We start from the raw sequence: 12,497 nt of genomic DNA, 5'->3' as shown, positions 1-12,497 counted from the left end.
TGTACATTTTGTTAAATTTTAATAATAGAAATAACCTCAACCACTTCCCAAAGATTCAACAGTTAGCTCTATTCTCCATCATAGAACAAGCACCAATTCCAATCAGCTTTGATGTATGCCAATGAATAAATGAACCCGTTCTGAGCATGGAAGTAGTACTTGCACATTTCCAGATATCCTAAATTAATTTACTAAAGGTCTCTTCTATACAAATCATCCTCACTCCAAGTTGTAGCTCTATTCCTGTGAATTGCTACTTCAAGTGAAAGAACTTGAGGTGAACCATGGATTCTCAGAAGCCGTAATTAACTTCCTTTTCGACATTGACCCAAGAAAGCCAAGTGCAAGTTGAAATATTGCACCATATATATGTAGCATAATACATTCTTGGTTGAAATAAATTACAAAATGGAATCAGTCATTGAAGATATGAAGTAGCAGATCTGGGTCAATTATAGCACTTTAAAAACCATGTCAAATTTTGAGCATGCAAAAAGCAAGAACAATTTATAGACAGATGAAGGTCTTAAAGGCCAAAAGTAAAAAAAAAAATTATATATTCTGAGTTTTCTTTGATAGTCTTGAAATTCAGGTGGGGTTGTAATGTAAGTTGATTATTCTTCTTTGGACAAATTCTTTTAAGCTGCAACTTGTTCTTTTGTAATGTAGATTCTATGATACTTATGTTCTTTTTCTCAAACCTCTATTCCAGTAATATATTCCAACTTGTAACAGAGATGGAGTCTGAACTGAAAATGAAAATGTTGAGACTTTTAATCTTCCATTCTCCCTCCATTTATATGTAGTGTATGAAATTTGGCATGCAGTTCGGTAATCATCCAGATATAACCTTTGAAGTTTTGACTTTTGAGTAAAGACAGATCCTTATAGTGTCCGTGCAAAGCCTCATATTGCATTCTGTCTATGACATTATACTTCTATGGACTTGATCATTGCAATCTTTCCTTTACACTGCAAGTTCCTTTCCAGTCCTGAACAGATATTAGCTCCTTCTGTATAACAAACATAAGACCATAGATATAGGAGCAGAATTAGACCATTCAGCCTATCAAGTCTGCTTTGCCATTCAATGACTGATATGTTTCTCAACCCCATTCGCCTGCTTTCTCCCTAGTATCCTTACTTAAGAGCACCTTGTGCAGCACCTTGTCAAAGACCTTTGGAACAGGCAAATTCATAATCATAAACTTTCACAAGGGAGGATTAACTCACATGGCCGTTGACTATTGGGACACAATGGGGACAATGCATGTTAATGAAGGAGTTTCAGTCTCCCATTGTCAAAGCTATCAAGATGTCATTGAAACAGATAAGGGAGTCTATAGCACCTTTTGGACAATGAGTGTTGGTAAGTTCTCTTCATCTCAAGACTTCACCTGATGAAGGAGCAGTGTTCTGAAAACTTTTGATTTCAAATAAACCTGTTGGACGGTAACTTGGTATCGTGTGACTTCTGACTCTTCGTCTCAGGCAGTTTCTGGAGATGAAGTGTCAATTGCTTATTGTTCTTAATATGCCCAGGTTGTTAAAACAAAGGCAATATCTGACAGGGGAATCTGCCCAGACAGATCTCTTGTTAAATCAGAGTTTTACTTGGCCCCTCTTTTAGGTCAAGTACCACGTGCATTCATTTCAAAACACAATGTCCTGACTCATTTAAAGGTACTTCCTTTCAAACAATGGTTCCAGATATTAAATCATGCAACAAAATTAAAAATTAGTAGCCCCTCTGTCACATACAAATTTTCATTGAAGTATTTAATCTTAAACTTGTACACTGCATTGTTTACTTCACAGTTTGCCGCCAAATTATCTGCCTCCAGTTACATTATCTGTATTATGATTGTTTGCACTTACATTGCAACCATAGCCATTATGTTACATGAAATGAAGAATGTTTGGGATTTAATTTCAAGGCTGGACTTTATCTTTGAGGTCAAATGTGCTCAGCAGTATTTGAACTTTGCTTTTGTAAAGTCCTCAATTAAGTGAATGTTTTATTTCTGATTCCACACCCACAAATATAACATGACAATGTGAAATACTGGTGTTGAACTACTTGCTGTTTAGAACAAGTTTCATGGTTTAATATTTTGATTTTAGAGAGGATGCAGTGGCACCTGGCAAAGAAGCAAACTCCCATCTAATGGCACCATCAGCACACAGCATTGGGACCAACTCAAACAGCATGAACTCAAAATATAACATTGTTGTTTGAATCAAGTCATAAGCATTGCACTCCACAAATTTCAGGATTGACGAAGTTGAAGTTTCTTTATAAAATGTCTTATTGTCCTTTTATATTTGTTTTTCTTTACACTATCAAACCATCTTACTCCAAGTTGTTATTATTATCACATTGAGTTTTACTGGCTGAAGTCTGAAAAGTAATCATGGATCTTTGGCAAAATGACATGAAACTGGAGATGGGGATGTCCCTAAAAAACTGACCTATTAATGGCCTTGTTGCTTATTTTGAAATGATAGTCTCAGTTGGATGGCCTTAGGAACTTCATGGGGGAGGCATATTGTTTTAGCTTTTGGGGGTTTCCAAGATGGAGCATTTGGCAAGACTTTGACAGAGTGAGCTAAATTTAATATTCAATGAAACTCAAAAGAAAAAGCTGGTTAACCACTTACAATTTGGCACTGAGGCCAAATGATTGCCATGGAATGTTTCCAGATCCAAAATATTGTCACGATTAAGACATAATTGTAGCAAGAACCACATCTCCCTTCTTTCCTCTCTCACATTTTTGCTCTCACTTGGCTACATTTCTCTGAGAAAGTAGAAAACTGACCTGTGCCCAGGACTGTAGCAATTGTTGTTGACAAGTAATCATGAGGAAGTTTCATAAGGCGCAGCCTTGGCTTTGCTTGGATCTCTCTTTACTTGAGGACTGGGATATCACAGCAAAAGGAATAAAAATCAGAATTAAATAGTGACAAGAATTGAATCACCAGCCAGTGTAATTGATATAGTTATTTCTGACCACAGTACTCTGTTTTAAGTTTCAAATTAGCTAAATTAGTGTAAGTAAAATATTCAACTTCCCTCAGTCTCACCATGCCAGATAGATGTTAAAGTATAAATGAGGGAAAATAATTTTGGAGGACAGACAGCATTTTTAGCACTTCCTGATATTGTTTGGGCACAGATGGTATAACTGGGTTTAGTTTTGAAAGTTATGTTGTGAGGTTCTTAAGCAATATATATTGCCACTGCCGAAATATTGTGCTACCATCCACACCCTGAGTCCTGATGGACAAGTCTTCCCAACAAAATTTCCTTTAGGGTTGCAACTGGCTGCATGAAACTCATTATTGACCCAGATGGCTGAGTTTCCTATTCACTACTTTTTCATGATCTGCTCCCAAACGGGTTTTGGAATATAGTGGGACCAATATTTCAAGTTGATCTCTCAGCAGATAGTAATTATGCACTGTTACCAGCTTTCAGCATTTTCTGCGATAATGTGCCTGCATTGATTTAGAAAGTATGGTACATGAAACAAAAGCTTTTATTATAATTTGTCAATTTTTACTTCCGTTTCATAAATATGTATGCTTCACTGTGCTGAGTGGAGGATGTTGAATTTGAACTGATTAAAAATGTTGCTGAGACTGCTTCCAGCACCCAATATGGGTTTGACTGAATTTGTTTGTATGTTTTATGACTCTCTGCTGTAGCGTGAACTTGAATACACTTTTTTATGCCAGTGTTTTTTTTTGCAGTTTTTTTACATTCTACTCAAATATTGCAGTATATTGAAATTTCAAACATGCCTGAGACAGATGAACAGGTTGGAGTTTCTGTTGACATCAATTATATAATGTCCAAACTCTTTGAGGTTTTTGGGAGCATAACTGATCAAACAGCAACTTAGTATTCACTCACAAACTTTCCAAAAGCCGGGTTTTTCTTGGAAAAGCTGCGCGTCTGCTCTAATAAATTCACAACCTTGATCCATTTTGACATAATAGGAGCAGTTCTTGCCCAATAGATGAACTGAGCTTCCACAACCTCAATAAAACACATTTAGTTCATAAAATTATGTTGTACACATACTACTGCATGAATGTTTACATATTTAGGCTTTCTCCCAGTTTGTAGATCCACTGGCACGGAATTTAAATTGAAGACAGGGATACAAATTTATAACTGTAGTTTCTCTGATCTGAGCTTTGTTTCACTCTGAAGGTGCTTTCTTACTCGAGATGATGTTAACTTTATGAAGTACACTACCTTTTGAAAATCTATCTGTCCTCAGCACCATTGATTAAAAATAGCCATTGCGCAGTCCTTGCAAAAGTGAAGACTTGCTTTCACAATGGGGACAATACCCCTCTGTATAGTGGAACAGATTAAGAGCAGATCTAGCTATCCAAAATTCCCAATCTACACATTGAAAACAATTCATAATTAACAGTAAAATTCGATTACTGCATCATCCTATAACCTTGTAGTGTGGTATATCTTTCACTCTGTAATCACAGTCATTCCACAATCTGAATCCTGGTTCTAATCAATCTTAAATCCTAGATATTTAGCAAGGCATACTTGGAACAGCATCAGATGTATTTTAGAATGAGCTACTGGCATAACGATGCATTATTAAAGATAGCTGGCTAAAAAACAAGCTAAGCAGTCCCACAGTCATAGGTCAGAGAAAAGCATAGTTGCCTATCTTATCCGGTCAAGGCCAATGATGTAGAAATATGCAACTAATGCAAGGAGAATTCACCATAAAAATATTTGTCCTCAGCAATGATGAAACTCAGCAGGTGAGTGAAAAGTAAAGGGTAAGATATTTAAAAATGTCTTTGCTCAAAACCGCCAAGTGGATGACCCCATTATGCTTCCTCAAGATTGAAATAACTCCACGGAGGCCAATATCTCATCACCAAGTCACCTTTTATTTACATGTGGAGGGTCCTTGACACTGATCCAGCTCCCTCAGAGCCAGCTCTCAGAATAAACAGAACCTGTGACACTCCTGTTTTCATCTGTCAGCTAGGGCTCCCTGATTGGATCAAATTAACAGTCTCAATCAGGGCAGTCATATTTTGTGAGGTATACCTTGGTCGATCTTGTTACAATCATGACACTGATGTCTTCACCATCAGAGAGACTGATGGGCAGCTATTTTGCTTTATCCTGTACAATTATAAGCAGTAATTGAGTTCTGTTGAGACAAAGGCAATGGGCTGTAACAACATTTCAATAATAATGCTGAACATTTGTACCCTGATGCTAACCATTTCCCTAGCAAAACTGTTCCAATAAAGCCATGAAATTGTCTTATTTAGAAATAAGCTCAATGCTAACTTATTCAATTGTCACCCTCATAGTTTCCTCCTAATTAACAGTAAATATTTGGAGGAATAATCAATAATATATTCAAACAACAGGTACTATCCAACAACCTGCTCAATTTGGGTTGCAGCAGAACCCAAACAGGATTGAGCCAGACATTGAAGTAAAGCTCAACTTTTGAAGAACTGGAAACAAGCTGTCATCAGCATCAATGTACCATTTAACTGGGCATGACATCAAACAGCACCAGCAAAACTGGTTATGAAGAGAGTTTTTATGGGGGGCGTGGGATGTGTTAAACAGAAATCCTTTCATTGGCTAGAATTATATATTACACAAAGGTAGATAGTAATGGTTGTCAGAGGCAAATCTTCACATCTGTTCTAATATTACTAAAGGGGACCAGAGTTTATCTGGATATGGTAGCATAGTGCTTTTATTACACTGGTAATCAAGAGGCGTGGAACATGGAATACTATCTATACTTATGACAGCATGGTGGCTCAGTGGTTATTCTGGCTACCTGACAGGGACCTGGGTTTGATTCCAGGCCAGGCCACTGTCGGTGTGAAGTTTGCACGTTCTCCACGTGTCTGTGTGGCTTTCTTCCGGGTGCTCCGGTTTCATCCCACTATCCAAACATGTGCAGACTGGCCATGCTAAATTGCCCATAATGTTCAGGGTGTGTAGGTTAGGTACATTAGTCACAGGAAATGTAGAGTAATAGGGTATGCGGAATGGTTCTGGATGGGATACCCTTCAGAGGGTCAGTGTGAACCTTTTGGGCCAAGTGGCCTGTTTCCACACTGTAGGGATTCTATGATATTGCCCTCAAGACTCACACCATTCTAACTTGGAAATGTCTTGCCTTTCCTTCATTATAACTGAAGCTACATCTTCAAACACCTTGACTGAATGTGTTGTGGAGGTCATACAGACTACAGCAGTGGTAGAATGTTCTGAAGGACAATTAAGGTTGGGCAATCAATGCTAGCCTTGATGGCCAAACCCATATCTGCTGAGTGAATCTTTATAAGGAATTGCACTCACTGGTCACACAATTTTCAGCTGCTTCATCAATGATCTTCCATGCCATAAAGTGGGGAATAAGGCTGTTCCATAGTGTTCATCCATTACTCATTTGATAATAAAGAAGTGTTTGTCATGAAGTAACATAATTTGGAAAATGTTCAAACTTAGTTGGACAAATAGCTTGGATCACTGCTGTACCAAGTAGTAAACATCTTGAACAATAGAAAGCTCAATGTCTTCTCTTCACTGGATAGAGTAGACACAGAAAAACTGTTTCCACTTGTTGAAGGAACAAGAATGAAAAGATACAGATTTAAAGTGATTTATAAAAGAAGCAAGATCGAAATGAGGAAAAAACCTTATTCACTCAAGGACTAGTTAGTGTATGGAATCCATTGCTGGGAGAGGTGGTGGAGGCAAGTAAAATTGAAACATTCAAGAGGGTGATTATTTGGATAGAAATTGAGTGCAAGGGTATGGAGAAAAAGCACTGACCTTTATTTGAAGAACTGGGTCAGGCATAATGGGCCAAATTGCATCTTTCTGCACTGTAGGGCTTCTGTGATTCACCTGTGAGGGCAGCACATATAGATAGTAATGTGCAATTTTGATTTGTTTTAAATTCAGTCGTGGAATGTGGATATCACTGGCTGGGCCAGCACCCGAGTTGCACTGTACTATTATTTGGTCTTTCGTCCTCACGCATTAACCACATATCAAATAATTCTGAGTGAAACATTAATTGACAATAGTGAGTAGAGTGGGTTCTTTCCTGATTATATGTTTTATTGAGATCTGTCTCTTGATTAAATTTTAAAAACATAAAACTTAAGCACCAAGTTAGCTTGGAGCAGTGTTTTTAGTAATGTAAGACTTGGCTATTTTCTGGGTCTGCAGATTGTTAAGGAGCAAAGATGCCCTTTAGCGGAGTGATATGCTCTTCCTGTCAGATGTGGGAGAGTAGGGAGAGTCACCATGTTACTGATGATTATGTATGCAGGAAGTGTGCCTGGTTATGAATCCTGTCAGATTGCATGGATTGGTTGGAGCAGTAGTAACAGGCAATAAGAAATTTACAGGAGCTAGGGGGTGTGATGGATGACAGTAAAAGGAAGGGAGAAAAGCCTCAGATATAGTCAGGTAGATGGGTTACCACCAGGAAAGATAGGAGAGGGAGGCAGGTCATACAGGAGTCTCCTGTGTCTATCCCATCTCAAACAAGTATGCTGTTTTGGAAAATGTAGTGTGATGAACTCTCAGGGGAATGTAACAGAACAGCCAAGTTTCTGGTACCAAGAATGGCTCTAACATATTGAGGGGTATGTCAATTTCCAAGTGATTGATTGTGACAGGGGACTCTTTAGTCAGAGTAACAGACAGATGTGTTTGCAGCCGGAAGCAAGAAATCAGAATGGTGTGTTGCCTTCTGGTGCTAGGATCAAGGACTTCTTTCAGAGGGTAAAGAGTGTTCTCAAGGGGAGAGGGACTAACATTATACACATTGGAACTAACAATATAGGAAGGAAAAAGGATGAGATTCTGAAGGGTGAATATAGAAAGCTCGGCGGGAATTTTAAAAGGAGGTCCTCATGGGTAGCAATAGCTAGATTATTCCCGGTGCTACAAGCTAGTGAGGGTAGGAATAGGAGGATAGAGCAAATGAATGTATGGCTGAGGACAGGGTGCAGAGGAGAAGGGTTAACATTTTTGGATCATTGGAACCTCTTCTGGGATAGAAGAGACCCATACAAGAGGGACGGATTGTACCTGAATTAGAAGGTGACTAATATACTGGCAGGGAGATTTGCTAGAGCTGCTCGGGAGGATTTAAACTAGTAAGGTAGGAGAGTGGGACCCAGGGTGGTAGTGAGGAAAGAGATCAATCTGAGACTGGTACAGTAGGTACAGTACAGAAGTCAAATGGTCAGGGCAGGCAGGAACAAAGTAGAGAACAAGGTAGGACTAATAAATTAAACTGCATTTATTTCAATGCAAGAGGTCTAACAGGGAAGGCAGATGAACTAATGGCATGGTTAAGAACATGGGAATGGGATATCATAGTAATTACAGAGACACGGCTCAGGGATGGGCTGGACTGGCAGCTTAATGTTCCAGGATACAAATGCTATAGGAAGAATAGAAAGGGGGGCAAGAGAGGAAGGGGATAGCATTATGGCTGTACTTAGAGAGGACATTCCTGGGAATAGAGAAAGGGGAGTTATTTGGGTGGATTTGAGAAATAAAAAAGGGATGACCCCCTCATTGGGATGACATTACAAACCCCCTAACAGTCAGAGGGAAATTGAGAAATGAATTTGTAAGGAGATCTCTGTTATCTATAAGAATAATAGGGTGGTTATGGTAAGGAATTTTAACTTTCCAAACATAGACTGGGACTGCCATCATGTGAAGGGTTTAGATGGGCAGGAATTTGTTAAGTATGTACAAGAAAATGTTCTGATTCAGTATGTGGATGTACCAATTAGAGAAGGTGCAAAACTTGACCTACTCTTAGGAAATAAGGTAGGGCAGGTGACTGAAGTGTCACTGGGGGAGCACTTTGGGGCTAGCGACCATAATTCTATTAGTTTTAAAATAGTGATAGAAAAGGATGGTCCAGATCTAAAAGTTGAAGTTCTTAATTGGAGAAATGCCAATCTTGACAGTATAAGGACAAAAAGGTAACTAGGGAGAGAATAGGGCCCCTCAAAGATCAGCAAGGTTGCCTTTGTGTGGAGCCGCAGAAAATGGGGGAGATACTAAATGTGTATTTTGCATCAGTATTTACTGTGGAAAAGGACATGGAAGATACCAAATGTAGGGAAATAGGTGGTGACATCTTGAAAAATGTCCATATTACAGAGGAGGAAGTGCTGGATGTCCTTAAACGTATAAAGGTGGATAAATCCCCAGGACCTGATCAGGTGTACCCGAGAACTCTGTGGGAAGCGAAGGAAGTGATTGCTGGGCCTCTTGCTGAGATATTTGTATCATCGATACTCACAGGTGAGGTGCTGGAAGACTGGAGGTTGGCTAACATAGTGCCACTGTTTAAGAAAGGTGGTAAGGGCAAGCCAGGGAACTATAGATCAGTGACCCTGACGTCAGTGGTGGGCAAGTTGTTGGAGGGAATCCTGAGGGACAGGATGTACATATATTTGGAAAGGCAAGGACTGATTAGGGATAGTTAACATGGCTTTGTACATGGGAAATCATGTCTCACAAACTTGATTGTGATTTTTGAAGAAGTAACAAAGAGAATTGATGAGGGCAGAACGGTAGATGTGATCTATATGGACTTCAGTAAGGCGTTCGACAAGGTTCCCCATGGGAGACTGGTTAGCAAGATTAGATCTCACAGAATACAGGGAGAACTAGCAATTTGGATAGAGAACTGGCTCAAAGGGAGAAGACAGAGGCTGGTGGTGGAGGGTTGTTTTTCAGAATGGGTCCTCTACTTTTCGTCATTCATATAAATGATTTGGATGTGAGCATAAGAGGTATAATTAGTAAGTTTGCAGAACACACCAAAATTGGAGGTGTAGTGGACAGCGAAGAAGGTTACCTCAGATTACAACTGGATCTTGATAATATGGGCCAATGGGCTGAGAAGTGGCAGATGGAGTTTAATTCAGATAACTGCAAGGTGCTGCATTTTGGGAAAGCAAATCTTAGCAGGACTTATACACTTAATGGTAAGGTCCTAGGGAGTGTTGCTGAACAAAGACACCTTGAAAGTGGAGTCGCAGGTAAATAGGATAGTGAAGAAGCTGTTTGGTATGCATTCCTTTATTGGTCAGAGTATTGAGTACAGGAGTTGGGAGGTCATGTTGCGGCTGTACAGGACATTGGTTAGGCCACTGTTGGAATATTGCATGCAATTCTGGTCTCCTTCCTATCGGAAAGATGTTGTGAAACTTGAAAGGGTTCAGAAAAGATTTACAAGGATGTTGCCAGGGTTGGTGGATTTTAGATATATGGAGAGGCTGCTGAGGCTGAGGCTGTTTTCCCTGGAGAGTCGGAGCCTGAGGGGTGACCTTATAGACGTTTACAAAATTATGAGGGGTATGGATAAGATAAATAGACAAAGTCTTTTCCCTGGGGTGGGGGAGTCCAGAACTAAATGGACATAGGTTTAGGGTGAGAGGGGAAAGATATAAAAGCGACCTAAGGGGCAACTTTTTCATGCAGAGGGTGGTACGTATATGGAATGAGCTGTCAGAGGAAGTGGTGGAGGCTGGTACAATTGCAACATTTAAGAGGCATTTGGATGGGTATATGAATAGGAAGGGTTTGGAGGGATATGGGCTGGGTGCTGGCAAATGGGACTAGATTGTGTTGGGATATCTGGTCGGCAAGGACGGGTTGGACCGAAGGGTCTGTTTCCATGCTGTACATCTCTATGACTCTATTAGGCAAGAGCTTTCACAAGCTGATTGGGGCAGATATTTGCAGGCAAAGTGATGATTGGAAAGTGGATAGCCTTCAAAAATGAGATAATGAGAGTCCAGAGACAATATATTCCTGTTTGTGTGAAAGGAAAGGCTGGTAGGTGTAACAAATACTAGATGACTAGAGAAATTGAGGTTTTGGTTAAGAAAAAGAAGGAAATATATGTCAGGTATAGACAGGATGGATCGAGTGAATCCTTCAAAAAAAGACATTAGGAGTATACTTAAGAGGGAAAACAGGAGGGCAAAAAGGGAACATGAGAGAGCTTTGGCAACTAGGGTAAAGGAAATTCCAAAAGAATTGTATAAATGCATTAGGAATAAAAGGGTAGATCGGGAGAGAATAGGATCCCTCAAAGATTAGCAAGGCAGACAATGTGTGGAACTGCAGGAGATGGGGGGAGATAGTAAACATGTATTTTGCATCGGCGTTTACTGTGGAGAAAGACATGGAAGCTATAGAATGTGGGGAAATCGATGGTGACATCTTGAAAAATGTTCACATTACCAAGGAGGAGGGGCTGGATGTTTTAAAGCGCATAACGGTAAATTAATCCCCAGGAGCTGATCACCTGTACCCTAGCCCTCTGTGGACAGCTCGGGAAATGATTGCTGGGCCCTTTGCTGAGATATTTGTATCCCAGATAGTCACAGGCGTGCTGCTGGAAGACTGAAAGTTGGCTAACATAGTGCTACTTTTAAGAAAGGTGGTAGGGAAAGCCAGGGAACTATAGACCAGTGAGCCTGACATCGGTGGTGGGTAAGTTGTTGGAGGGAATCCTGAGGGACAGAATTTACATGTACTAGGAAAAGCAAGGACTGATTAAGGCTAATCAACTTGACTTTGTGCGTAGGAAATCATGTCTCACTCACTAACTTGGTTGAGTTTTTTTGAAAAAGTAGCAAATTGGATTGATGAGGGCAGAGCGGTGGTCATGATCTATATGGACTTATATAAGGCGTTCAACAAGGTTCTGCATAGTAGACCTGTTAGCAAAGTTAGATCTCATGAAATACAAGGAGAACTAGCCATTTTGATACAGAACAGGCTTGAAGGGAGAAGACAGAGAGTGGTGGTGGAGGACTGCATTTCAGACTGGAGGCTGGTGTTTGACATTTTTTGACATTTTTTGACACTGCTTTTTGACATTTATATAAATGACTTGGATGAGAATATAGGAGGCATAGTTAAAAATTGGAGGTGTATTGGACAGTGAAAAAGGCTACCTCAGAGTTCAACGGGATATTGATCAAATGGGCCAATGGGCTAAGGAGCGGCAGATGGAGTTTAATTTCGATAAATGTGAAGTGCTGCATTTTGGAAAGGCAAATCCGAGTAGGACTTATACACTTAATGGTAAGGTCCTGGGGAGTGTTGCTGATTAAAGAGACCTTGGAGTTTAGGTTTATAGTTCCTAGGAAGTAAAGTCGCAGGTAGATAGGATAGCTGAGAAGGCATTTGGTATGCTTTCTTTTATTGGTCAGAGCATTACGTATAGAAGTTGGGAGGTCATGTTGCGGCTGTACAGGACATTGATTAGGTCACTTTTTGAATATTGTGTGCAATTCTGGTCGCCTTCCTATCAGAAGCATGTTGTGAAACTTGAAAATGTTCAGAAAAGATTTATAAGGATGCTGCCAGAGTTAGAAGATTTGAGCTATAAGGAGAGGCTGAA

General features: G+C 39.8%; 1 protein-coding gene across 1 annotated transcript in view; it reads left to right on the top strand.

Annotated features, from left to right (window-relative positions):
• LOC122540715 (V-set and immunoglobulin domain-containing protein 2-like) overlaps positions 1 to 3,662 on the top strand; it is a 41,383-nt gene extending 37,721 nt beyond the window's left edge. Inside the window, exon 7 of the mRNA XM_043676837.1 lies at positions 2,125 to 3,662. Within this exon, the coding sequence (XP_043532772.1) occupies positions 2,125 to 2,239 (115 nt within the window). The 3' untranslated portion in view covers positions 2,240 to 3,662. The remainder of the gene's footprint in view (positions 1 to 2,124) is intronic.
• The last annotated feature ends 8,835 nt before the right edge of the window (positions 3,663 to 12,497 follow it).

This window comes from Chiloscyllium plagiosum, chromosome 35 (genome assembly GCF_004010195.1).
Source record: "Chiloscyllium plagiosum isolate BGI_BamShark_2017 chromosome 35, ASM401019v2, whole genome shotgun sequence".
NCBI lineage: Eukaryota > Metazoa > Chordata > Chondrichthyes > Orectolobiformes > Hemiscylliidae > Chiloscyllium > Chiloscyllium plagiosum.
This window is presented reverse-complemented; position numbering and strand designations above follow the sequence as displayed.